The sequence below is a fragment of the Diospyros lotus genome, chromosome 5 (genome assembly GCF_014633365.1).
Source record: "Diospyros lotus cultivar Yz01 chromosome 5, ASM1463336v1, whole genome shotgun sequence".
Taxonomy (NCBI): domain Eukaryota; kingdom Viridiplantae; phylum Streptophyta; class Magnoliopsida; order Ericales; family Ebenaceae; genus Diospyros; species Diospyros lotus.
The window spans coordinates 9,288,221-9,315,977 of NC_068342.1; the positions used below are offsets into that span (position 1 = coordinate 9,288,221).

The 27,757-nt window shown below is 36.3% G+C and overlaps 2 protein-coding genes across 4 annotated transcripts; both read left to right on the plus strand.

The window, feature by feature from the left end:
* Nucleotides 1-2,639: 2,639 nt before the first annotated feature.
* On the plus strand, nucleotides 2,640-19,640 carry LOC127801374 (UTP--glucose-1-phosphate uridylyltransferase-like). Of its 2 annotated transcripts, none has more exons than XM_052336408.1 (20): nucleotides 2,640-3,681; nucleotides 4,376-4,467; nucleotides 4,572-4,689; nucleotides 5,985-6,045; nucleotides 6,133-6,210; nucleotides 6,292-6,342; nucleotides 6,430-6,473; nucleotides 15,360-15,429; nucleotides 15,574-15,631; nucleotides 15,749-15,795; nucleotides 15,868-15,933; nucleotides 17,310-17,342; nucleotides 17,513-17,550; nucleotides 17,632-17,707; nucleotides 17,792-17,848; nucleotides 17,930-18,013; nucleotides 18,132-18,230; nucleotides 18,315-18,419; nucleotides 19,042-19,113; nucleotides 19,228-19,640. In XM_052336408.1, the coding sequence occupies exons 1-20, from the start codon at nucleotides 3,014-3,016 to the stop codon at nucleotides 19,252-19,254; spliced, it is 1,944 nt and encodes a 647-aa protein (XP_052192368.1). In that variant the 5' UTR covers nucleotides 2,640-3,013; the 3' UTR covers nucleotides 19,255-19,640. The 2 variants fall into 2 exon arrangements, with proteins under 2 accessions (XP_052192368.1, XP_052192369.1); XM_052336409.1 differs by having other exon boundaries at nucleotides 2,641-3,681; nucleotides 4,599-4,689.
* A 425-nt stretch (nucleotides 19,641-20,065) lies between these two features.
* LOC127801375 (50S ribosomal protein L3, chloroplastic) lies at nucleotides 20,066-21,668 on the plus strand. 2 transcript variants are annotated; one of them, XM_052336411.1, is made up of 3 exons: nucleotides 20,066-20,225; nucleotides 20,262-20,784; nucleotides 21,308-21,668. In XM_052336411.1, exons 1-3 carry the CDS (start codon nucleotides 20,169-20,171, stop codon nucleotides 21,595-21,597), a joined length of 870 nt encoding a protein of 289 aa, XP_052192371.1. In that variant the 5' UTR covers nucleotides 20,066-20,168; the 3' UTR covers nucleotides 21,598-21,668. The 2 variants fall into 2 exon arrangements, with proteins under 2 accessions (XP_052192371.1, XP_052192370.1); XM_052336410.1 differs by having other exon boundaries at nucleotides 20,083-20,784.
* The last annotated feature ends 6,089 nt before the right edge of the window (nucleotides 21,669-27,757 follow it).

The window sequence follows — 27,757 nt, forward strand, 5'->3', positions numbered from 1 at the left end:
GGAATCGCAATGATGTTGTGGTAAGCTGGCGCTAGGCTAAGGCTAGGTCTAGAGAGATGACCAAGATTAGGTCGAAATTGGGTATAAGGAGAGGGCCGAGATTGGGCCTTAAGGAAAGGGTCGAGATTGGGCCCGGACGGTCCATTTCCTTTCTTACTTATCCTTGATATATACTAACTTTCTTTAGACTCTTAGGGTATTACAAGCAGTCACGCCTAGATTTAGCCCACACGATCCCACCCCGTTCACGAAACCTTATTTTGCTTGATGGCCAATGGTGGGCTAAATAAATGGGTCACCTCAACCAAGTATCCAATCTCACATTTGCAAGGAAGTGACTATGCTATATAATGCAAAACACGTCTTATTTTAACCAAAGTGTATCGTAAAAGTGAAATATTAGTTGTCCCTAGGGCATAGGTCGAGTGATCAGCCAAGTAATATGTCAAGTTTGCATCGATGGGTCATGAATTCGATTCTCACTCTACGTAATGAGACAAAGCCTCACACCTGCGATTTACCTTTTCTGTCGAATTTGAGGGCACGAGCGATAGAGGCCGTGCAAAAGTGATTATACCAAGTGAAATAGTATTTATTTAATAACTACATAATATATCTTTTATAATATAATTTTATATTATAGATCATACTCTTTATATTATATAAGATATTATATCAATACCTATAAATATCATAAAATTTTTCTCCTTTTTGGCTTAGAATATTATATTTAATTTGTAATCCAAATGAGATAAATTTCCATTTAGACCCTATTTTTTACACAAGATCCGTGATCTGAATTTAAAAAAAAATCTCAATATCTAAAAGGTATTGTCTAAATATAAATTTTATCTTTTAAACCTCATGTATAATTTGTCAATTTTAAACTAAATATCAAAGTTCCTTTGTGTCACGTCACATAAGTTCATAATACAAAATGGACTGTCATATTTGAAAGAGGGATGAATTTATGACTTGCCGAACATGGCTCTTACATGAAAAAATTTAGATACAATATATTTTAAATATTCTAGATAATGATAAATTTTTGTATGGACAATATCTTAAAATATTTGTATAGAGAATTACAGAGACTAGCTTTCTCCGTGCAAAATAATCTAGAGAAAATCAGACTAGACTATAGAATTGTTTATTGTAGATATTTTGTAAGAATTATTTAAAGACCAAATATTGACCATTTGATCAACTTGATTATAACCATTTATTTAACAAGGCTTTGCTTATAAATAGGTAGGAGACTTATTTGTACAAAGGTATAGTAAAGTGAGTGTAAAGTGAGATACAAAACATTATAAATCTTTTTGTATTCTTCAAAATTATTGTATTATTGTTTTTGTTGTTGGACCTGTTTGTTGCAGCTTAAAAACTGTAATTTTTAGTTTATAGCTTTAAAAAAGTGGGTATGTAGTGTTTGTTTTAGCTTTTAGAATTCTATTTTATAGATTCTACTAGATTTTAGAAGGGGTAGAAGATGGCTTTTTCAAAACTAGGGTACCCCAGCTTCTACAACTTCTGATTAAACAATTATATTTTTTTGACAATTTTGCCCCTATTTTTAACAAAGAATTACTCTTATATCCACGCAATCAAGGGTCTCTCTTCTCCATCGCCATCTCCATTTTCAAATCTCTTCTTTTCTCTCGCCATCTCCATTTCTCTCTATACACTAATTAATTTTTTTATAACACTTGAAACTTATACATATACACTAATTACTTTTTAAATTATCATTTTATAACTATTAAGGGTATTATGGACAATTATACAAAAATAAGTTATTTTACAGCTTATGATATCAAACACCATAACTGTTTAATTACAACTTCTGAGAAATTGTAACGAATAAGTTCACAACTTATTATAAGTTTTAGAAATTATAATCTAAGAACTTAGAAATTATAATTTCTTTAATTAAACTGCAACAAACAGGACCATTGTCTAAGTGCAATCCTTCTTATACCTAACTCAAAACCTCGTAGCCATCCATTTGACTACCTTTGCCTGTACATTAGGTAGGAAACTTATTTATACAAAGATAAAAGTGAAGTAAGTATAAAGTGAGATACAAAGTATTATAATTTTTTTTGTATAATATAAAGCATTCTCGTATTCTTGTTTTTATTCTTGCCTAAGAGTGATCCTTCTTGTACTTAAGTCCTAACCTTAAGGCCAAGTCGAATGCTGACTTAGCATAAAAATCATGAGGGACGAACGTTTGAAGACAGTAAGATTAAACGATATTTAAAAATCACCAAACTTGTGACATTTGGCTTTTAACACCTCCTTTTATTTTAAATTTAATAATAAATTAAACATTTTACTAATTTGACCAACCTAAATAACAAAAAAATATTATTAAAAAATAAAGGAAAAAATTTGGCTCCCAGTGTCTCAATTTGGAATGCCTTTCCTTGATATTGAAAAATGCTTGGTTACACTTGTAATATAAGTTAATATATTTAAGATTAAGATTTACATTTGACAGTATTGTATACAATACCGTCCACGTACAGTTTATGGTGAAGAAGGTAAAAAAGAAAAAAAAAAAAAAAAAATAATGATTGTTCTTCAAGTTTGAGTTATTTTCTTCCAATTTTTCGTGTAATTTTAATTTTAATTTGAATGGAGCAAAAACTTTCATCTTCTCGCTTTCTTCTGTAATCTCTCTGCAAAATAATTGGTTTTCACATTTTATACGAAATCCCGCTTTCTTTTTCATACGGATCCTTTCCATGCCCTTTCTTTCACCGCTGGCCCGTCGCTAGGTGAGGCAGCGCCGCCCAAGTCCGCCGCGCCTCCGCCTTCATTCGTCATTCGCCACTCAGCAGTCACAAACAGCCGCCGGAGTCTACGAACACACACAGCTTACATACTCACTAGCAGAAAGAAACAAACTTGACACAAGCATGGTGAAGAAATCCCAGAACTGAAGCAACAACAAGAGAATCAAATACTCCCAGAAACCTAGTTCGTTATTCGGTAGAGCAAAACAATGACTATACACTCGGTTATTATCCAAAAGCTCCTGAGCACGAACGGCCATTTGGGCCGCCGCGTCGCCGCCCACCACTTCAAGGTCTACACCTACGGCTCGCGCAACGCCATGACCATTATCGACTCCGACAAGACCCTGATCTGTCTCCGGAACGCCTGCCAGTTTATCGGCAATTTGGTCCGCCACAAGGGCCGGTTCCTGTTCGTCAACACCAACAACCTGTTCGACGAAATTATCGACCAAATGACGAAGCGAATTGGCTGCGGCAAAGACACCTCGTGGCGGCTCGGCGGCTTCTTGACCAACAGCGGCAGCCCCAAGAAGTTTCGCTCCCGGAACAAGAAGCTTCATCTCGGCGCCACCCAGCCTCCGGACTGTGTCGTGATCATGGATACTCAGAGGAAGTCATCGGTAATATATGAAGCGGATAAGCTGCAGATTCCGATTGTGGGTTTGGTGGATTCGAGCATGCCCTGGGACATATACAAGCGCATCACCTACCCGGTGCCGGCTAATGATTCGGTACAGTTTGTGTATTTGTTCTGTAATTTGATCACCAAGACTTTTCTGCTGGAGCAGAAAAGGTTTGCGGCCGCAATGGGAGCTGCTGCGAGAGAAGAGGAAGTGACTACTCAACAATTGGACCAATCAAAACCTGAAACTGAGTAATATTATATTTTACAATCTTGTTTTAGTATGTTAATCTAATAATTCAAGAATCATATGCCACTAAATTGTATGTCTTATGCAGCATTTTGCTCTTGCAATAGTTATGAATGCTATTTAGCGTTTCAGTCCCTGTTTGCTGTGCAGTTTCAATCGTGTAAAAAAAATCTTAGCAGTTTTGCATTATATATTTCTTATTGGACTATTTTCATCGTCTACTGTGATATTGTAGAATCAGTAACCTAGTCTAGTTAACTGAAATTGAACGTGTCATCCTAAAGCTCTGCATTGTACAATTACTGTCTTGTTTAACTGCATCCCTCGTCACATTCACAATATTGTATAAAGTAATTCATTTGAAGTCAGATGTTATACTATGAATGCAGTATTAGTTGGTCTTATTCCAGTCTTTTAATCCCTGACTTCCCAGATTCAGTTATGCGGCTCTTTTTGATTGTATTTTATTCTTGTAGAATGTAATGAACTTTGTCAGAAGTTAGTTTTACAGCATGTTTTACTTTTTCGCGATGTGAGGTTTGAAATATTTGTAACTTCGTTACAAGTTTCTTATTTCACTTGTTTCTTTTATTTAATCATACCAAGACCTTTTTCAGGCTGATTTTCTCTCCTTAGATTCTGTTGAAATGTTTTTCACTTTTAATTTTTCCGTTTTCATACAAAAATTAATTCCAGAGTTGAACCAGAGAAAATCAAGCAGAAGACCAGTAGCATGGAAAATGAAATCTTTGTTATTCCTTATGAAAGCCTAGCTATCACTCCTGATGGTAATATTTTTCTCTGTTGATATATTGCTTGCTCACTCATCTTCAATTTTCCTTTGCCTGTAAATCCACTTTCTTCTTATGTAATGCTTGAGTGCTCTTTTTAGGAGGCTGTTTTGACATTTACAATGCAGATCCCTTGGACACCAAGAAGTTCCTGGACAAGCTTGTTGTCTTAAAGCTCAACAGTGGCTTGGGGACAGAAATAGGTTTTGATGGTCCCAAGTATGTGATTGTCTGATTTAGTCTAGCAACTTTTCTTATTGTGTTATTCTGCAAAAACAATGAAGCCTCCAATGCTCAGTACTGACATTTGATTGCTTCTAATTTTGTCCATTTCAACCCCTTCCCCCCCGCCCCCCCCCCCCCCCCCCCCCCCCAAAAAAAAAGAAAAAAGAAAAAAAGGGAAACAGAAGAAAGAGAATAATAGAAGAGAAAACAGAATGACAGAAAATTAACCATTGGAAACTCTTACTTTAGTTGCTTGGTGAAAACTCTTATTTTTGAACATGCAGTTAAAATTGCAAGCCTCTAAGATCTAATATGGTAACTTATGAACTTGAACGGATTTTCTGCCAGTTGATTGGATTTGTTTTCTTTTTAATTTATTGTCTTACCTTGTAGTGACCCGCTTTGTGGAAGTTCTGGTCATGAAGAATTTACAGAAATAGAGGGAGTTGAGAAAAAGTTTCATCGTTATAGTTTTGCGAAGAATGGTTTGAAAATTATGTTTATGGCATGTTTCTATATCAATCCATGTGGAAGCTCAGTGAGATGAAAGTTGTTTGACAGTTAGACCAAATAATCTCCAAATGCACAGCTAGATATCTGGGCTCCATGGAAAGATTCCCATGGTTCCCTTCCCCCACAGATAAAAGAAGGTGGCAAAAATTGCACTATTACTATAGCTCATACCTTTTCTGAAAGTTGCTCGGGGTCCCTGAAGGAAAAGGTTCTGGATTTAGGTCTACATCGTTATTAATTTTCTCGTCATAGATCAAACAATTGGAAGAGCAATCTTTGAGTTATTAGGTTGTTTTTTGTTGTACATAATTAGGATACTTTCTTTGTCATTTTGTTTCTTACTTTTGTTTTCCTTTAAGCTAGATTACATTTTCCTGTAAAACAATAGATTATTGCTTCCTAGTGCTGAAACAGTACAATTCACACCCTTCCTTTGAGTGACATTTGTTTTTGGTGGATCATTTTATTGGTAGGTCTTCCTATGAAATAAGTGTGGATGATATAAGTTTAGTAAGAATATAAACCCTAAACCCTAAAGATGACCAACTATAATTATGCTTATAATTGTCAAACAAACTGAACGTTTAGTTAGCAAGCTAAACTAGCATATTGTTTGCATTGGCATGCTTAATATATTTTTGTTCAGATGCTATATCAAATTAAGCTTCATTAGAGTGAATTACCTGTTCAATACTTGTACGCTGTTTCTATTACTTTTTTTTAGGTGCTTTTACAGCGAGATACTGTATCTATCTGTGCTTTTATTTTATGTGCAGGTCTGTGATTGAAATTTGCAATGGACAAACGTTTCTAGACTTGATTGTTAATCAGATTGAGGTTTGCTTATGTCTGTCTGGTTGTAGAATATTTTAGTTTCTGGTCTTGGCTTTCTGACTTCCACCCCCCACCTTTATTTTCTTGCAGTCTATCAATTCTAAGCATGAATGCAATATTCCCTTGATCTTGTTGAACTCAATCAGGACACATGATGCCACGCTGAAGGTGACTGTTTTTGCCATTTACAATTGAACAATTGACTTAAAAGTGTTTGCAGAGCCTGATTGTTGAACCTGTTAAATGAAGGTGGTGGAGAAATATTCCAAGAGAAATATTGATATTAATACTCTTTGTGAGGTTTGTCATGCATTATGTGATTCTTGTGTTGTGTTCTAGATTTTGAAATTGAAACTTTATTTGAAACATTGATTTTGCTTCATACAGAGACAAAGTCACCCAGTTAACAAACAGGACAGCAAGAATGAACTGTAAGCCCCTCTTCAGATTTTTGGCATGTTTTTTTTTTATTCCTTGACCATATTACATAGCAGAGCAACTTCAGTGGGTATGTTGAGAAGTAATTGTACTTTTTTTTTTCTATTATCATTATTTTTTTCACAACAACAATCTAAAGCCTTAATCTCACTAGGTGGGGTTAGATATATCTTTATTTTTTGTATTTTTTACGATTATATTAGGTTTTCATTTTTTCCTACTTCCATTAGTGTTTAATGAGTTTTGTCCAATAAGTGAAGTGTCTATGTCTTGCTTTACATGATTGGCTCATACATGATATGAAGGCAATTGGCCTTTACTTTAGTAGTAACAGACCACAATTGTTGCAATCTGTTATGAACTAATTATCTAATGAAGACTCTTTTAGTATTACCTGAAATCCTGAAGTCATAACAGTTATCCTTCTATTCATTCATGCTTACTAGGATACACCTTTTAACAGTGATATTTGACCCCCGAATATCATTCCTATAGATGCTTTATGATGTGTGTGGCTTTCATTATGGGAGAAATAATATTTGCTTAATTTTCAAAGCCAGCTATATGAAGAATGCATGGGCCATTTACGTTAGAGAAACCTTGAGTGAGTAAGATATTCCTTAGTCACATGCTTTATCAATAGATATCCTATACAGGCTTTGTGTGCTATCTTCGAGAGGAGTATTCCTAATGCTTGTTATTGGGTTAATGGCTGGACTACATGCATAAGTACATTGCCTGCCTACAAGAATAGATGCCTGAGAGAGAATCTTTTGGTTTTGGTTTTTTTGTCTGTATGAAATGGTGTCTTGAGGTTGAGGTGAACAGTTATAGTGCTATATTTGGCTTTTTGGAAGTATAGTCTTGTTTGGTGTGCATCCTGTATCTTGTTCTCCATTATTCATTTGGTAAGTTGGTGTGGCATAGCCCTCATCAAGGAGGATGAGCCAAACACTTGACATAAGGCATGGATGGGCCATGTGTATGATTCTTAATAGCATTTAACTCACAAAATAATAATAACTGACATGTATGGTCATGTGTCTTTGTGTTCTTGCTTAAACTTTTGACTTAATGGCTTGTATAATAGGGGGTCTTGATTTGACTTCAAGTTCTTGTTCGAGGTCATCAATCCAAGCTTTAATGAAGTGATAAAATCTCAACAAGACAGAGGGATAAGTAATTTTATTATTATTATTATTATTATTATTATTATTATTTTTGTTAATGACGAGGAAAGTAGCCACTACCCTTTGGTTGCGCACTAGGTAAACCCTAGGTGCATGCAATAGTTCACAAACCATAAAAGCCAGGGTTGCAATACCACCCCTAGTATTGCAAATTGGGTTGAATGTCCCAATTCGTGGGTCAAAAGCAACCTAGGTCATGAATTGGATTGCCAAAAATGGCGAACCCGATTTTCAGCTTGGTTTTCAAAAGGTTTTGGGCTTGTAGCTTGATTTGTCATCAGAGGAGGTCTTTTTTTGTCAATATGGAAGCATACTCACATAGATCGAAGAGAGGTGAGCCTGCTGGTGGTCGGAAGTTTGTTGGACATGTCACACGTTGGCAACATTCTGTACATGACTCTCACTCACCGTTAAACAGACTGCACATGTTGGCACGTGGACTTGATCTCCAATGACCTGCTTTCACCGGCAGTGTTGCCAGAGGAAGGTGACCCACCTTTGGTGACTATTCTGTTTCTTGCAATCATTTGTTTGGCTTGTCACTGAGAACAGATTGTGCGAGGGGCTACATATTCTTTTTTGTTTTAGGTAAGTATGGGGGCAGTGTATTCTGCAAGTAAGAAGAGTTGTTTTGCAATGCTCTTTAATGCTTTGTTGTTTTTCAATGCTCCCTTAATGTTTTGTTTTTGTTGATTTCCATTAACTTTCTTTTACAATTACTTTAGTTTTTCTTTTACAATTCTTGCTATTTCTTTTGCTATTTTTCAATTACTAAAGTTATATCATATTAATATTAATTAATACAGTGAAGAACTCAATGACCACAACATTGACAAAGAAGATAAACATCAGCAGGATTATTTTATTTAAACAATTATAAGATTATATTAATTTAGCTAATACAAATTTAATATCAACCCTAGTTGATATTCAAAATGTACCACGACCCCAAATAGCATACCGACTATGGCTACCCCCTACATACTCTTATTATACTAAGTTGCATACCCCAACCTCCTGACCCCTATCATACTGCAATCCTGGCAATTATGCTGCAAACCATGCACGCCAGGTAAGCCAACCAAAGGTTGACGGACTCATTCAAGGAAGTTATTCCTCTTTTAACTTGACTCCCAATTGTAATGAGATTATGCATTTGACTTTCCCTTAACGTTTTCAAATGCTGCAGTGAGCTTATATGGAAATATGGTTAAATTCCAGCCAAAAACATTTTTATTGGATGGATCAAATGTGAAGGCTACCTAGATAATCTTCAATTCCCTGGCATTTGTTCATAAAATCTACTTGCTTTTGTCCAACAGCCCGTCCTTTCCTCATCCTGGCACAATTGCCTTGGACGATATTTCTTCATGAAACAGATCATAGGAATTGCTTTTATGATTTTTTTTCCAGCTATCACTAACTCGAGTGTCAATATAAAGTTGTTTAAGTTATTTTTCCACAAATTTCTGTAGCCATCCATTTTTCTTTCATATGTGTATATATAAGTTATTTCAGTTTGCTGTTGGTAGGAGTGGAGTGAGTTGGTTTCCACAGGGACAGGAGGGGTTGATTAGCTATTTCTTTCCAATGCTTTTGCTACTTTGTTCATTTCTTGCACTCTTGAGTTGTTTATCATTTGTGCCATTGGATAGCAGCCGGCGCTAGTAATCACGGTAGTCATGTTAGTAATTTTCTTTTCTTTTGACGCAGCATATAGTGCGTGTGTGAAGAAAACACACCAAAATAAACTCTTGAAAGAACAAACTTCAATGGCCGAAACTTGGCTTTCAAGAAGACGCAAAAACAAGACTGTTTTGCTAAGAAAAGCCAAATAAGTTGCTGAAATTTGATTAAGAAAAACTTGATTACAAACTCTAGATCCTAGGCATATTTATAGTATTTGGCTAATCAAACTCCAACTAGAATCCTAATAGAAATAAATCATAAATAAAAGTTAATTGGAATCCTAATAAAAATAAAACCCTAATCAAATATGAAGTAGAATCCTAAATTAAGTAGAAACATGAAGTAGAATCCTAAATCAAGTAGAATTCTAAAACTTAAGAAGTATTAAAGTAGAATCCTAAACCAAGTAGAATTCTAAAACTTAAGAAATATTAAAATATTGTTCTGGCGTGGTCGGGTCGGCTTTGGGCCGGGTCTTGATTGGTGACCGCATCATTCACCTCCACTTGAGAAGAATTCGTCCTCGAATTATGATCTGGGTATGACAACTCAATGTCCGGCAAATACAAAGAAAGATCGGCAACATTGAATGTTTTGGAAATACCCATATGATTTGGCAAATCCACAACATAAGTATTATCATTGATCTTCTTTGTAATCTTATAAGGATCATACTTTTTTGGCTTGAGCTTGTTCTGTTGTCTTGCAGGAATCCGTTTCTTCTTCAAGAATATCATGATTTCATCTCCAACCGCAAATACCTTGTGTTTCCTATGCTTGTCAGCTGCTGTCTTGTACTTCTTATTCGCCTCGTGCAACTTTTGCTTGACATCTTCCTGAACTGCTTGAACGTGTTCGGCTAAGTCACTAGTTGTAACACTGAAACCTGGTACCTTTGGCAATTTTACTAAATCCAATGCATGATTAGGAACTTTCATGTATATGATAGAGAATGGTGATCTTCTTGTTGAGCTATGCACGACGTTGTTGTAGGCAAATTCCGCTTGAGCTATGTCTAGGTCCCATTGTCTTGGCTTGTCTTTGCAAACACTGCGAATCAGATTTCCTAAGGTACGATTCACCACCTCTGCCTGTCCATCAGTCTGGGGATGTGCTGTGCTGCTGAAATTCAAAGATGAATCGAACATTCTCTACAAGGTAATCCATAAGTGACTCAAAAACCTTGTATCACGATCCGAAGTAATAGTTTTAGGGACTCCATGTAGTCTAACAATCTCCTTGAAAAACAATTTGGCTGTAGCTATTGCATTTGCCGTCTTCTTGCATGGGAGAAAGTGCACCATCTTGGAAAACCTGTCAACCACTACAAAAACAGAATCCATACCTTGTTGGGTTCGCGATAGACCCAACACGAAGTCCATAGACAAATCTTCCCAAATAGCATCGGGAACAGGCAATGGCATGTAGAGACCAACGTTAGAAGAGTGCCCCTTAGCTGTTTGACATATATAACACATTGCCACAATAATAGAAACATCTCTCCTTGCTCTTAGCCAATAATGCCTTCTCATAACAGCTTCAATAGTCTTGTCTCTGCCAAGATGCCCTGCTAAGCCACCACCATGTAAATCCCGAATAATTTTCTCACGAAGAGATGTGCAAGGGATGCACAACTGATTTCCCTTCATGAGAAACCCATCATGCACATAGAAATCTCTTGATGGTTGCTGAGACATGCATTGTTCCCACACATGTTTGAAATCCTCGTCTGTCGCATATAATTCTTTCAATCACTCAAACCCAACAATCTCAACACTAAGGGTCTTGATCAAATCCACACGCCTACTCAAAGCGTCCGCCACTCGATTATGCTGTCCCTACTTATGTACGATTTTATATGAAAATTTATCAATAAAAGCAGACCATCTAGCATGCATATCACTCCTCAATTGCCTTTGGCTACTCAAGTACTTAAGAGCTTGGTGGTCCGTGTAAAGAACAAATTCTTTGGCAATCAAGTAAGGTTCCCATGTCTTAAGAGCCCTCACCACTGCATAAAACTCCTTATCATAAGTAGACCACTTTCTTCTAGCTTCACACAACTTCTCACTGAAAAATGCAATTGGTCTCTTCTCTTGGGACAACACAACACCTATACCCACTCCACTCGCATCACACTCAACCTCAAACAATTTGTCAAAGCTTGGCAAAACTAAGACAGGAGCGGTACATAATTTCTCTTTTATCAAGGTGAAACTTTGCTCTTGTTCTTCACCCCAATGAAACTTTCCTTTCTTTAAACACTCAGTAATTAGAGCCACTATACTACTAAAGTGTTTGATAAACCGCCTATAGAAAGTCACTAACCCATGGAAACTTCGCACATCACTGACATTTTTAGGGGTTGACCACTCTCTAATAGCTCGCACTTTTTCCTCATCTACCTTTACGCCCTCTTTGCTTATAACAAAGCCCAAGAACAATAAGCTCTCACTCATAAAAGTACACTTCTTCAAATTAGTATAAAGTTTGTTTTCCCTCAACACACTCAACACCTCTTGAATATGCCCCTCATGCTCATTAATAGACTTATTGTATATCAAAATATCATCAAAATACACCATAACGAATTTACCAATGAAAGGGCGTAATACTTGGTTCATTAGTCTCATGAAAGTGCTTGGTGCATTGGTTAGTCCAAAGGGCATGACTAACTACTCAAACAACCCATCTCTCGTCTTGAAAGCTGTCTTTCACTCATCTTCAGGTCGAAATCTGATTTGATGATAACCACTTCTAAGATCAATTTTGGTAAAAATCACAGCCCCATCAAGTTGATCAAGCATGTCGTTGAGCCTAGGAATTGGAAATTTGTACCCAATAGTAATTTTGTTGATGGCTCTACTGTCAACACACATCCTCCAACTCCCATCTTTCTTTGGTGTCAATAATGCTGGCACTGCACATGGACTCATGCTAGTCTGAATGTGCCTTTTTCTCAATAATTCCTCTACCTGCTCACACAAAATCTCATTCTCCCTAGGACTCATCCTGTAGTGTGGTAGGTTAGGTAAGTTAGCACTAGGAACCAAGTCAATGTGGTGTTGAATATCTCTCATAGGAGGTAGCTCATTAGGCAACTCCTCAGGAATCACATCATGAAATTCCTCCAACAATCCTTGCACCTCCACCGGAATTTGATTCACTTTCAGTGGCTCACTCACACTCTCTCCCTTGATAACCAATAAGTGAACCTCTCGGGTATCCTTACACTCCCTCACAAACTCAGTGTGTTTATGTGTAATGGTAAGAAAATTTCGCCCCTTCACTTTAGAAGCTTTGGTTTGATTCTTTTCCACTATGGGTAACAAAGTATAACGCACACCTTCTTTCTCAAGCTGATATGTGTTCTTCCTACCCGAGTGCTTAGCATCCACATCAAATTGCCAAGGCCTCCCAAATAAAATATGGCAAGCATCCATATCAACAATATCACAATAGACTTCGTCGGAGTACTTACCAATAGAGAAAGGCACCCTGCAACGTTCATCCACATGTATGCCACCAACTTCTTTGATCCATCCAATCATGTAAGGGGTTGGATGTTTTTTAGGAGTTAACTGCATATTTGCCACCACGTCTCTTCCTATGATGTTCTCCTGACTTCCACTATCAATAATTAACTCAAAGATTTTTCCTTTCACTGTACACCTCGTGTGAAAAAGCTTATGCCTTTGAGTAGTATCTTCATTCTTTTGAGATAGCATTAACTTCCTCACTACACAGGTATATTCTCCATGTCCATAATCTTCTTCGTCATCCTCCCCATCAGGCCCGCAATATACTTCTTCTTCAGCAACATCTTCCTCTTCCTTTTCTACAATGTTAATTGTTTTACTCCTTGGACAATCACTAGATCGATGCCCAACCTCATTGCACTTGAAACATTTTAAAAGAATAGGCTTTCCATAAGGATTAGGGAATTTTGGAAGATTAGAAGTAGTACCTCGAATGTTTCCCCCCATTGTAGCCTTATTAGGGTTGACTGTATGGGGTGGATTGGAAGGTTGCGCTCCTTGAATCGATTAGCCTTTATCAAAAGTTGCTTGTTTATTTTCATTCCCACTATACCGACGATAGTTGTCATTACGAGATCTCTCACTCAACATTAACTCAGCCTTTAAAGCTAAGTTCCTTACTTCTTGCACACTCAGAACTATCTGAACCTCAATTTTATCACGAATAGCAGGCTTCAATCCATTCAAGTAACAAGCTGCTTATTGATTATCACTTTCTGACAATTGGTTTCTTTCCGCCAATCGCAGAAACTCAGAGGTATATTCATTCACACTCTTCATTCCCTGTGCACATCTTTGATAAGCTTCAAACATATATTGTTCATAGTCAGGGGGCAAAAACCTACCTCTTAACAGCTGCTTCATTCGTCTCCATGTCTAAACTGGTTGTCGGCCTTCCCTCAATCTCATTTCTCTTAATCGCTCCCACCAAACAGATGCACTGCCCTTCAACCTGTAAGCCACTAACTTTACTTGTCGTTCATCTGGGATCTCCATGTATAAGAAAAAACGGTCAACCTCAGCGATCCAATCCAGGAACCCCTCAATATCAAGATCTCCACTAAAGGTAGGAATATCAACTTTTAATTTATACGCATCGTTGCCCCAGTGGTTGTGTTGATGCACATTCCTCCTAACCCCTCTACCACAAGGGTTAGCTATTGCTCGACCAAAATCATCATCTTCATCGCTATCTTCAATCATTGGTCTTCTAGGATTAATAAGGACATGATTAATGGGTGGTTTTCCCGCTCCGGCTTGATTCACCCCATTATTTAGGTTCCTATCATCATCAACTCGTAGTAAGGTGCCCAATTGGTTGCTATGTTGCTCCAATCGTTGCTGGATAGTACGAGTTATTTTTCGCTGTTCATCAATTGCTCTCCAAATTGCGGACAACCCCTGATCACCGTCACGAGGCTGGTTGCTACCATTACCTTCAAGATTGGCCATCGGATTGGTTGATAAACCGTTCTAATACCACCTGACGCAGCGTGTAGCACTTGTGAAGAAAATATACCAAAATAAACTCTTGAAAGAACAAACTTCAATGGCCGAAGCTTGACTTTCAAGAAGACGCAAAAACAAGACTATTTTGCTAAGAAAACCCAAATAGGTTGCTGAAATTTGATCAAGAAAAACTTGATTACAAACTCTAGATGCTAGGCATATTTATAGTATTTGGCTAATCAAAATCCATCTAATATTTGGAAAACAAAATCCAACTAGAATCCTAATAGAAATAAATCATAAATAAAAGTTAATTAGAATCCTAATAAAAATAAAATCCTAATCAAACATGAAGTAGAATCCTAAATCAAGTAGAATTTTAAAACTTAAGAAGTATTAAAGTAGAATTCTAAACCAAGTAGAATTTTAAAACTTAAGAAGTATTAAAATATTGTTCCGGCGTGGTCGGGTTGGCTTTGGGCCGGATCTTGATTGGTGACCGCATCATCTTTAGTTTTACTTTCAGATTTAGTTTGGAAGGTGTTAGAAAACCTTATACACATTGTGGAGCCCTCAGCAAATTGAGATTACTCTTTAGAAGAATTGATAACATAGCTTCCAAGAGATCTTGGCTTAAGTCTTGGTAGTGTTGGTTCCCCTTTATTTATGTTTTTCCTGTACTCTTGTTTTGTTTATATTTGCAAACTATAGTTAAACCTGTCCATGTGCAACTACATGAGCTGAAGTGTTAAACAAGATTGTATAAATCATTGGGACTTTTTCCTAATAGTTTAAGCTTAAGTTTTTAATAAAAGTGGTGACTTAATGAAGAGAAAGATACTTTCTTTGGATATTTTACTCACCAAACGTCTGTTCTTCCCCTTGCCCCAACTTTTTGGGACATATCAGATGTCCATGTTGAGGAACCTCTCAATCTTATATGTTTCCATGTGGCAGTGCACAACTGACTCCCAGTCTGATATGTTAATCTAATTTATATTGGTGGAAATAGGGACTTTGATCACCAAGAGCTGTTCCTTTCCTTGAAGAATAGTGGTACACTTGATGCATTATTATTGCAGGTAGGCAGGCACTGTGTGCCATCTGTGATCTGACTGTGATATTTTGATTTATCCTTTCTTATTATAAAATGCATAATTATGAGAGAGACAATGTACAGTTATCTATTAATATCAGGGTTACTCACTTCTCTAATTTGTTTCCAGGGTAAGGAGTATATCCTTGTGGTGAAATCAGATAACTTTGGAGCAGTGATTGACTCAAGTATCCTTGTTTTTTAGGAGATATGGTTGGTTGTACTGACATAGTGTTGATATGAAAGAACATGAATTGCAAATGGTGACCCTTTTTGTTGTTGTCCTCCTTAATAAGATGTTTAAGAGATTCTAAATCATCTTATCCAGAACAGGATTCAATACTGTATGGAGGTACAATACAGGAACTGCTACCTATTTGCTTATTTGACTCAGTGTTGTTTGTAAATATTCATGATTTTTCAGGTGATTCCCAACATTTCCTCTGATTTTGAAGGGAGCATCCTTCATTCCCATGAAGGGGAGTTTCAGGTTGGTGCCTGTATTTTTTATTTCCAAATGTTTTATCTTCATAAACCTAAACAGCCCATTATTGCAAAATTTAGCTCCATCATATTCATGGCATAGTCAATGAAAATGTTTACTATAAAGTGGTTGGTTTACTTAATTGGAGATGATTCAAATTATTCCATCTTGTCTAACAACTAGAAGAAGTAATTTGATTCCTTACTGCTCATTATCCATCTTTTCAGTGAACTTATTTTGTTCTTTTCTGAATTGCTTGTCTTATCATAGAACTGGTTAAGTACTTTACCTCTTCCCCTGATAGTTTGCAAAAATAAAATTTTCACCATGACCGATCAATCTTACTAGCTTTATAGGGTTCACCACTCTTTGCAACTTTTTTATAATCTCTTGACAAAAAATATTGTAGTAGATGTATGGGAATGGGCTTCTTGTTGAGAACTTTGTTTTCTTCATCAACCAGCAGATAAGCAACTAGTGTTAGCCCCAAATTTTGGGGTAGTAATTATTCTTAGAGACTCCATCTGAGGACAATATTGGCGACCCACTTCTCAATGGACACTTACCTGTTCTGATCACATTTACTGTTTTGTTAGAAGACAGGCATTTGAACATGCTTAACATTATATTTCTTATCGAACTGCAGACTGCTGTATTTAGGTTTACTACCAATAACTATGCTTTGGCTTGAAAAATAACCAGTGCGTAAATAATCAAGACTTGAAGGAAAAATTTCTAACAGTTTTAATTTGCATGTCTTTTATTCTCAACTTTAAATACTTTTCTTTGCCCTACATGTTGCTTTCATGGAATTTTGTGTTGAGTTCTTATCTGTCAATTATGCAAATTTCTGATACCGTATAGAATTTGGGTACTGCCTAAGATAGGTTCTTAGTTGGATGTTCATGATCATTGCCTATGAATTATACTCCAAGTTATTGTGAAAATTTTAGTTGAACATACAAAATAAATAAATGGATAAAATAGCTGCTGCCACTTTGACAACTTGAACTTCCAACCTGAAATTGTTGAAAGCACATATATAATTCAGCCATGTATTATCAGCTGAATCAAAATATTTAAAGAAAGCTCCCACTCAGATGAAATAAGATTCAACCTGAAATTGGCTAAATCCTGATTTGAGTTCAATTTTATTAGGGATCTATTAGGGTAGCTATTTCTTTGAGACCCATTGTTGAACCTAGGCAGGCTGACTGGTTCAAAAATCCTAAACATTGGTCAGATTTATGATGTATATGAGGATCAATTGAAGTTGAATACACTGTTGAGTGGATCTGTAGTCAGGACATCATTAATTAGTTCTCTACTGCACATTTGATTCTAGCCTTGACTGATATTTTTCTTCTCGTTGTATGATGCAGCTCTCAGATATTGCACAGATGCCTCAGAAACATGTATGGCCTGACTAACTTGGCCCACTCCACTTCCTTGTGTTCTTTAAATTCTTTTTCTTTTGTTAGCTGGATTTATATGCGTTGAATGATTTTCCATGAGATTATTAGTCAATTTTTATGTCATCTAACTGGTCGTCACCCTCCATGTTGGTCCCGGCTAAAAATTCAAGTCTCTGGAGAAGTTCAAACTTCTTGATACTGGTAACTTGTAAGTGAAGTGTGTCCTCTTGTTCAATTGTTCTTATATCCTAAATATACTTGAAATCTAGATCAATGCTATTTTGTACAGGTGGATGAATCTGAAGGCTGTGAAAAGGCTTTTTGAAACTGATGCACTTACTGTGGAAAGTTATCCAGTTTCAAAGGTATCATTCCTTTGCCTTTTTTTGAGGTTGCAATACTAAAAGCTTATTGAAATATGATGGTTCCAAACTTATTCTTGTTCCCAGAAAGTGAGTGATGATGAAATTCTTTTGCAAGATAGACGTGCTACTTCAGCAATGCGGGTATTTATCATTACTGTGCTTAGTCTTCTTAAATATTCTACTATCCACTGCTGATTTTATTCTCTTTTATATTTGGGCCAGTTCTTTCATCGAACCATTGGTGTCAATGTCCCGCAATCTCGTTTCCAACCACTGATGGCAACGTCAGATTTACTGCTTGTCCAGGTTAGTCAGAGAGAGAGAAAAAAAAAAGGGGGGGGGGGGGGGTTGTGTCATTTTTGTATATTATGATCATGATTTCTGATTCAAGCCTTTTCTATGTAATCGTTGCTTTCCTGCACAGTCGGATCTATATACCTATGCTGAGGGCATTTTAACCCGAAACAATGCTAGAGTAAAACCTGCCAATCCTTCTATTGAATTAGGACGTGAATTTGAGAAGGTGAGAATAACTTGCAACCTTGCAACTTACCTTTTATCAATGTGGTGTGGTTTTAATTTTCCTTTTCTTCTTCTTTCTTCTCAGCTTAGTAACTTTCGGAGTCGTTTCAAGTCAATTCCTAGCATTATTGAGCTTGATAGCTTGAAGGTGACGGGTGATGTTTGGTTTGGGGCCGGCATAACTCTTAAGGTATCATATGTTAGCTAGTATCATTTCACATTGCTTTATTAGCAGTTTTACTCATTTTATTATTTGCTATTTGGGTGAGGCATAAGCTTTTCAAGCATGATACAATACAACTTTAAGACAAACTCTCTCTGTAATTTCTCGGTTTGGCCCCTTGAGGCAGTTCTTTGTGTCTTTCTTGATTGCTTTCACTTTAAAGAAAAAAAAGAAAAAAAAGAGAGACAGGCAGATGGGTTGCACGCCCTATGATTTTTTCAATATTTTTTCATTTTCCCACCAACAAATTGCATTCAGATTGTGGAAGCTCCTTTTAACCAAAATATTTTATGGTAATATAATTTCTCGTAGAGCTCTTGAGCCACTTGTGGCTAGTTCAATTTTCTGTTATTTCTCGGGGAAATGCATCTCCTCTGGTTTAGGCACACTGCATATATTTTCAATGGCATTGATGTGCTGCATTAATGTTCTGGAAAATACATGACAACCGTGCCGTGATAGTTAACGAGGAAGGTCGATTGAAGGAATGTTATATATTCCCCATCAGTCTTCTCATTGATGCAGAATTGGGTTAAATTCAATCTTCTTGAATTGTTCTCTTACATCTTTTGTCCTTTTGTTCTTGAAGGGAAAAGTCACCATCACTGCTAAACAAGGGATGAAACTAGAAATTCCTGATGGAGTGGTACTCGAAAATAAGGTAAACTGGTTCTGTTCTGTGTTGAATTTTTCATGGTAATTTCATTGCACTTTTATTTGGTCGAATTTAACATTGATGAACTCTAATTGACTTTTTCCCGTTTCCCATTTGCAGGATGTTACTGAGCCTGGTGATATATGAGAAGGATTTTTGAAACTTTTTCTTGTATACTAGCAAGAGAATCATTGGATGCTTGTAATGCATTTAGACAAGGTGGCTGATTCAATTCTTGTCTACTAAATTTTGTATCTAAATTATCAATTAGGCACATTCTTTTTGTATGGAATTAGGACATTGCTTTATAGAGAAACCTCCTAATAAACTTCTGTTATGTGCCTCATAACATGCCTTTTGAAGGCTATTGCTGTTTGGAGAGGTGGAATTTTTTGCTTGTGTTGATGGATGCAAGAATACGGAAGATCTGTGCTGTCTTACGTTATCTTTCTGGTTGATGAATAATATGTTTTTCTCAATTACTTGGATGAACAATATATAATTTTTATATATAGTGATTCAGAAGTTGATGCATGGCTCATGATGGCTTAGATTGAATGTTATGGATAAGAATATATAGTGTTTAAGGAGGAGGAGGAGGAGGATTGGATTGTTTCTTTTTATATATATAGCCTACATAACGTAGGTAGGTATTTCTTGGAATTTAAATTTATCTTTTTTTTTTTTCTAGTTATACTTAAAAAAAATGTTTTTAATGCATATTAACCCAAAAAATACATATTTTATATAAAAAATTGATTCAAGAAAATAGATTATAATTTTGTTAAAATAAAAGAGAGGCGAGTTTATTTACAAGGCTGAGTTTTATTGGTTTTTCATTGTTATTGAAGGGGATGCAAAGTAGACAAGAGAAGATGCAATTTCATTTTTCAGCTACAATAAGAGTGAATAACATTATGAACATATGTTATACATATATATATATATATATATATTTGTTGAGAGAGAGAAATTAATGTGAAATATGGTAATCCAGCCCCAGTGTGGATAAGAGAAAAACCCCATCTTCTCTTCTTCTTCTTTCACACTCCAACTCGAAGATGGCCACCGTTTGGCTATCATCCGCCGGAGCAATCTCCTCCTCCGCCAGAAACCACCTCCACCCTCCGCCACCCTCCTCCGCCAGAAACCACCTCCACCCTCCGCCACCATCTCTCCTCCTCCTGCCTCGCTCTCGCCGCACCTTCTCTCTGCATTCTTCCTCTTCCTCCCTCTTCGGCTTCACCACTAAACTCGCCAGGCCAGCCAAAATCAGCCCATTTTCCGCCACAATTTCCATGTCCATGGAGGCCGGTGTCGGCGTCATGGGCACCAAGCTGGGCATGATGACCTACTTCGAGACCGACGGCACCGTCGTCCCCGTCACCGTGGTGGGTTTCAAAGAGGGTAACATTGTGACCCAGGTCAAGACCGAGGCAACCGACGGCTACAACTCCGTTCAGGTCGGCTACCGGCGGGTCCGGGACCGGAAACTCACGAAGCCCGAGATGGGTCATCTCCAGAAGTCCGGCATTATCCCCTTGCGCCACCTCCAGGAGTTTCGATTGACGGCGGTGGACGGGTTCGAGCCCAACCAGCGGCTTGTCTTCGAGGAGCTGTTCAAGGAAGGAGACTTGGTTGATGTTTCCGGCACCACCATTGGCAAGGGCTTCCAAGGTCTGCTCTTTTTGCTTTCTACTTAGGAATTCAGAATATCAATCTTGTATTGCTATTGCTGCCGAATTAAATGTGCGCCTTGGAATCGTTCCTTTTTGATACATTACAATTGATCAGTATATCTTCATTCACCGCCAGCTCATGAAACTTTCCCATGGGAAAGTGTGTTGGAACTCTATCTCATCCTTCCCTCATTAGATGATTACATCAGGAAGGGCATCCAACATAAAATTTTGCCACAATATTCTTTTACATGGATTTGTAGTATCAATTTGACTTTTGAAAGTCCATTGACATTATGAATATCATGCCACCGACCCCAACTTGGTTAGAATAAGGTACAGTTGATTTTGATGATGATATCTTGAGAAAACTAGTTATACTTCTCATGTAGTCCATCTTGTTACTAAAATTTACATAATTGGTTATTGTCTCTCTGATTTGAGATCTAATTCTAATTATAAATATAGCTCTTTCCTTAGTGTGGAATCTTCTTTTCTGGTTTTTTTGATCTTCCTTTTAGGTGGTATCAAAAGACACAACTTTAAAAGAGGTCTTATGACTCATGGATCTAAAAGTCATAGAGCTCTTGGATCAATTGGTGCTGGGACAACTCCAGGGCGTGTTTATAAGGGTAAGAAGATGCCAGGAAGAATGGGAGGAACAAAGAGAAAGATCAGAAAGCTAAAGATCGTCAAAATTGATAATGATCTGCGTGTTGTGATGATCAAAGGAGCTGTTCCTGGTAAGCCAGGAAATCTTCTCCGCATAGCACCAGCAAAGATTGTTGGGAAGAATATTCCTAAAAGTTAGTCTGTGATTTTTTGGGTTGTATCCCTTTGTCTTTTGCACGATTGGTGATATATATTTACCTTTTGGTTAAACATGGTCTCCTCTTTAGTAATAGCTACTTAGATAGATCTGCGAGTTGATTCTTCTTTATGTTCAAAAAGATGCAGCTGTCTTTATGTTATGCCTTTTCTAAAGAATAATGATGTTGGTATGCTTGAGGCCTTTTAACTCAAATTAAGGGCCTTTGTCCTTATGGCACAATTGGATCTTGGCCTACAGTGCAGCAGTGGCATTTAACTGGAAACCTAGGTGTACAGACTGGGCATCAGAGTGCAATGAGCATCTGAGATACTGATCAGCTTTCATTTCTGATCACTGAATTCAAGTCAAGCTTCACGACCAGTTATCTTTTGGTCAGGTCATGTTAACTTTGTTGCATCTAATTGGTTGAACACAACGGGCATTGCTATCTTTCCTTGACTGGAATAGCAAATGAGTTCTTGATTTTTGAAATAAAAGTACTTCAGTACGCTGGTTGTCCTATAGACTATACATTATTCTGGTTGCTGTTTTCACTATATTGATTTTGTATGCATGTCTGGTCTGCCGTTCTGCTTGCTTATGTATAAAATATCTTTGAGTTTCAGAAACTTTTGCAGTATAGAGGTGTTTGTATGGCTTCTTCTTGAGCCTCTGTAAAGTATTCATGCAAATTACATTATAAACTCTGAACGCATGCATTGTTAGTGACTGAGTTACCTAATTCAGTGTTCAGTTGGCCTTCTTTTTGGTTATCTCATAACTAATCTTAGTTTGTTTTATGTGTTCTCTTTTTTCTTCCTCCTGATTTTTGGAAGCCAGTGAAAGTTGGAAAGGATTATGACTTGTGTGCACATGTGCAGAGGTGTTTCGCGTATATATTAATATTATGTTGATCTGACAAATATTCCTGTTTAAAATTTGTGTCATGACCTGTTTCATATACACTTATTATTGCACGCATGCATGCATCTCTAGTACCCTGACGTTCTGCTAAAGAGAGAATTATCTGGAACTGAAAGCAGTGATTTTTCCTGAGTCAATTTCAGAATTTCGTTTTGTGCATTTCTTTGGACTACACTTATTCTGCAAGATGTCAATTTCTGTTTTAGTTTTGACTTTTGAATCTTCATGCATCTACATGACAACACTTGGTTCACTTGTTTTTGAGAATTCAAGTAGTAGAGTCTTTTGATTGCGCTAATTCTCCAAGGAGTCTACTTTTTGCCTTTGAGTCTTAACTAATCTTCATGATGAGATGTGCTTTCAACCATTCATTTTGAGTAATTAACCTACTACTACTACATTTTGCAGTTTTTACTGCTAGTTACCTTTGTTCTTGAAGAAACAGAAGCAGAAAAAAAAAAAAAACATAAGGCTTGTGATGATGATGATGATCAAATACCCCCCTCCCCCCCCCCCCCCCCCAAAAAAAAAAAAAACAAAAAAATTCCACCTTGGAAATGTGAAATTGGGAGACCCAGACAAAAACTAAAAAAAATAAAAATAAAAGATAGCAATAGGTTCTTCCAGTTTCAGCTCCAGAATGATTAACCTATACTTGATTGCAGGAGATAGCAGTGATAGTAATATCATATTACCCACCATATGTTAGGAGTTGGAAGAGTTTTGGCTATTTGGATATAATTAAAAATCTGTTAAGTGTCTTTTTACAGGTAAGTGAAACAAATCTATTACTGTATAAACAAACACACTCCTACATGTACATATGGTTTCCTTGCTGCAGTGTTTAAAGGATGGAACTCTTAGGTTCTGCAGTCGGCATGTAAATATTCTTAATCTGTCAGTTGCCAATGCCGCTTGGAAGATCAGTCAGTTTCTTTGCGGTTGGTTCTCTCATGGCTCTGGGTTCAATGATTTACTAGAGATCAAGAGATTAAGATCTAACTCTGAAAATGTTGAGAACTGATAAGTTTTGGCATAGCAGAGGTATGCTCTGAGGCCTTATATTGTTATATTATTCTTTTCAATGACTATTTTTCTACTAGATTGGTTTTGTTCCATTCTTCCTACTCATAATATTGCCTTTAACTTCAAAAATCCATTCTATTTATTAAAGTATGTTATCTAGTTCTAAAAGTTCGATTTGAGTTGGAGTCCTCAGAGTCAGAGATACAATACTGTTCTATGCACAGAACAAATATCAACAAATGCCTCAAGCTAGGAGAATTATTTCATTTTGTTCCACCATGGAAATCCGGAAGTTCAAAAGGTGTGACCCCTTCTGTTGACCCCCTTTATATGACTGTTTTAATGTGTCCACAATCTTGTCCTGGAAGGATAAAATGAAACAGTAGGCTATTCTTTTCATGAATGATCAAGCCAAAATTTTGGGTAGCCACAAGAGGTATTCTTCCTTAGCCATCTTTTACACTTAAAAATGATTTATTCTCCGAAGTCACATCCACTGCCCCATATCACTTCTCTATACTCCTTTGCAGGCCTAACCTCTCTTCCCAAGTGACCACATCTCTCTGGCCTCGAAGCATTGTTCTTCTCTCATTGCAGAAATCATCTTTGTCCAAGGATGAAGCATCATTCTGAGGCCCCGCTGAACTCGTTGTCTTTCCAGGATTGTCTCCAGCTTATGAGGGTGCTAGAACAAGGCTAACCTCTGCAATCAAATGTCATAATATTGGTGTGTGACCTCATTTCATGTCTCTGGGCTGGTGTTGAATTACCTGACCTCCCGTGGATCTTTATTGCTGCCATACTCTCCTGCCCTTCAACATTTGCAAGTACTTTGGTGCAGATTGTGCAAAGATTATGCAAACTCCAACCAATTCCAGTCAATTTATGTATCAATCAAATACACCAAAGGGGATGGAGTATACAATTCAGAAGCATTTTCAGCAGTTTGGTGTTGTTTCACTTGTCATATGGGTTCTGCTTGCTTCATCTCTTACATCAACTTTCACTTTTTCTTGTCCTGATCATTTGGTTCCAAAAAAGAACAAGAAAATTTAGCCGCGATGATGGTAACATTTCCAGATTTAGGTATCCTCGGACAACTTGAGTCATTATTATAGGACAGTGTATGTACAAATCTTTGGTTTTCATCTGCAGGGATTCATGCAAAAGAAAGCAACCAGAAAAGTTTCATTTAGCTTCAAAGGAGGATAAAAGATAAATATCCTGTGACTGAATGCTAGCTTGAAAATGTGATTTCAAACTACTGTTTCAGCTTGAAGAGCTTCGGGTTAAGTATCTTCATCTCGTGTCTACTAGTTCAGGACTGATTCTGGAAATCAACTTTGATTTCCATTTAGTTTTTGCATCACTACGAGTTCCTTAATCCTATCCAAATCTATACTTGCATTACGAATTCTAGGTAAATTTTACATGGTTAGCAGCACAGTCAACTCATAAAAACTGCTAGAACAAGCTGCATCAAAGCCCTGTTTCATCAGCAGCTCACAGGAAATTATACAGAATGAAGAAGAGCACAACAAAAAGCAATGTTCCCAATCCAAACCCTTCACCATCGTAGCCAGAGCCATCGCCCCGCAGAGCCTGGGAACCGCAAAGGTTCAGCGTCGGGAAGAACACGGTGAGGAAATGTATCAGCAGCAACAACACAACCAGAAGAAACAGCACAATGAAGTTGATGCCACCTTCATCATCTCCCCCAAATAGCTCAATCAGAGGCTGAACAGTTTCAGCCAGCGATAGCATGAAGGGGCCGAAGACGACCAGGCTAAGGACCCCCACCATTAGAAGAGGAACCAGTGGCGATGGCCCTCTGCTTCTCATCTTCTTTGTTTTCTGGTAATGGTGGAAGAATTTAGGAGAGTAATTTACATATTGTGGTGTTGGTTGGAGGGGGCAGTGACTAAAGCAAGATTGGTGCTTTCACTTTGGACATACTGCTGAGTAGTTGATCCATAGCAACAACTTTTAAGCCCAAACAAAACCAACTTTGTTAAAATAATTGTAATGTCTATGAGTTGTTTTCTGAGCATTTGAACTGTTGTGCTTGTGGTTTATTGGGTTTGGAATAATCTTGTTTTTATGAAACGGTAATGGCGACCTTATTCATATATTTTAAGAAGATTTGAACATAGAGAATGTAGGAAATTTGTCACAAATCTGTGTCAATAAAAGGAAAGTTTGTCCTGAAATTTTGGAGTACCCCCCCCCCCAAAAAAAAGATCTTGAATTGAATAAAAAATCATGATTGGATTCTAAGGGGAAATCCAAAGCTGGGATTGAATGCAATTATGCAAAATGAACTAACCCCTTACAGTATTTTCATAAATTTTACAGATTTTGATTAACACTTGCATGCCCATGTACATGTTTAAGATACTCAATAGTGAAGGCTTTCATAATATATGTTAGAAAAATATGGCATACAAACACATAGGGTTTTAGGATCTAAAAGTGGAAGTGATTGATTTGTTTACTTTGTAAATAAAAGTTTTACTGTGGCACGCATTATTGTAAGAGTAATAATTACGATCAAAACTTAAGAATTAAAATAATCTTTCTAAATAGAGTATAGAAAGAAAATTTTAAAAATATCAAAAATTATGTCCATATTGCAAAATTACAAAGAAGAGAAGCCATATCTATAGATATTGGATTATTTTTTAATTACTTCATATAAAAAATCTAATTATTTGGCAATTTCCAATCCCCACACATTCTTATGTACAAGGCAGCAAATCTCCCATATTCATCATCTACTAAGTTGTGGATTTTGTCTGAATCCACGTGGTGGATGAATCAGACTCAAAGATATAATAAAATGAAATCTCTAAATATAATGTAAGATATTATGAATAAAAAGAGGGGTAAAATTAATGAATAGCCACTTAACTTAAAGTTGTAATTATTTGCTCATTTAACTTTAAATTGTAACCATTTACTCACTTAACTTTACTTATCGTTAACCATCCATCACTCGTTATAACTCTGTTAAATATTATAAACGAAAAATATTAACGGAATCTAACGTGACTAACGGAATCTAACGTGGCAAAAGTAAATTTAACAAACACTCATTGAACTTTAAAAATATAACTAATTACTCACTAAATTTTGCTCAGTGTTAACCACCTATCACCCCGTTACATCACCATTTGATCTTGAAAAACACCCGTTACATCACCGTTTAATCTTGAAACATATTAAAAAAAATTTATATGCTTTTAAGATCACTTACTTTTCAAATCAAAAGTCCAAAATTAAATTAATAATTTAAATTAAAAAAATTATTGATACAAATCAAAAGTAAACAAAAAATCAATTTAAATTTTTTTATCTTCATTACGAACAACAAAATTCACAAAAAAAAGTATTCAATAATGAGATCAAGAGCCAAAAACTAATTACAAAAATCGTATTTGTAAGAAAATGATATCATATGCATTTTTTTATATAGAAGAAATACGATTTTTGTAATTAATTTTTGGCTCTTGGTCTCATTATTGAATATTTTTTTTTGTGAATTTCGTTATTCGTAATGGAGGTAAAAAAAATTAAATAGATTTTTTTTTTTTACTTTTGATTTGCTTCAATAATTTTTTAAATTTAAATTATTAGTTTAGTTTTTGACTTTTGGTTTGAAAAGTAAGTGATCTTAAATGCATATAAAATTTTTTAATATATTTCAAGATCAAACGGTGATGTAACCAGTGTTTTTCAAGATCAAATGGTGATATAACGGGGTAATAAATGGTTAACGTTGAGCAAAATTCAGTGAGTAATTAGTTACATTTTTAAAGTTCAGTGAGTGTTTGTTAAATTTACTTTTGCCACGTCAGATTCCGTTAGTATTTTCCGTTTATAATATTTAACGGAATTATAAAGAGTGATGGATGGTTAACGATAAGTAAAGTTGAGTGAGTAAATGGTTACAATTTAAAGTTGAGTGAGCAAATAATTACAACTTTAAAGTTCAGTGACTATTTATTAATTTTACCCATAAAAAGAGACACAACGATATAATAAAAAAAATTATTTAAAAATTTTATATTTATAAATAAATATATTGGGATATAATTAGTTTATCAAAAATACTATTTTACCTTATTATCTTTAACTTTTTTACATCATACTTTGTAAATTATGGGTACATATATATTAATTTTAAGTTCTAATCTCTTGTTTGGCACAT

What these genes read in the sequence shown, in the direction of transcription:
- LOC127801374 (XM_052336408.1), top strand. Translation starts at nt 3,014, where the DNA reads ATGACTATACACTCGGTTATTATCCAAAAGCTCCTGAGCACGAACGGC. An exon ending in CAGGACAGCAAGAATGAACT is followed by an intron (nt 6,474 to 15,359) that starts GTAAGCCCCTCT and finishes TGGTGGAAATAG; the next exon opens with GGACTTTGATCACCAAGAGC. An exon ending in AAAGTTATCCAGTTTCAAAG is followed by an intron (nt 17,708 to 17,791) that starts GTATCATTCCTT and finishes TCTTGTTCCCAG; the next exon opens with AAAGTGAGTGATGATGAAAT.
- LOC127801375 (XM_052336410.1), top strand. Translation starts at nt 20,169, where the DNA reads ATGGCCACCGTTTGGCTATCATCCGCCGGAGCAATCTCCTCCTCCGCC. An exon ending in CATTGGCAAGGGCTTCCAAG is followed by an intron (nt 20,785 to 21,307) that starts GTCTGCTCTTTT and finishes TCTTCCTTTTAG; the next exon opens with GTGGTATCAAAAGACACAAC.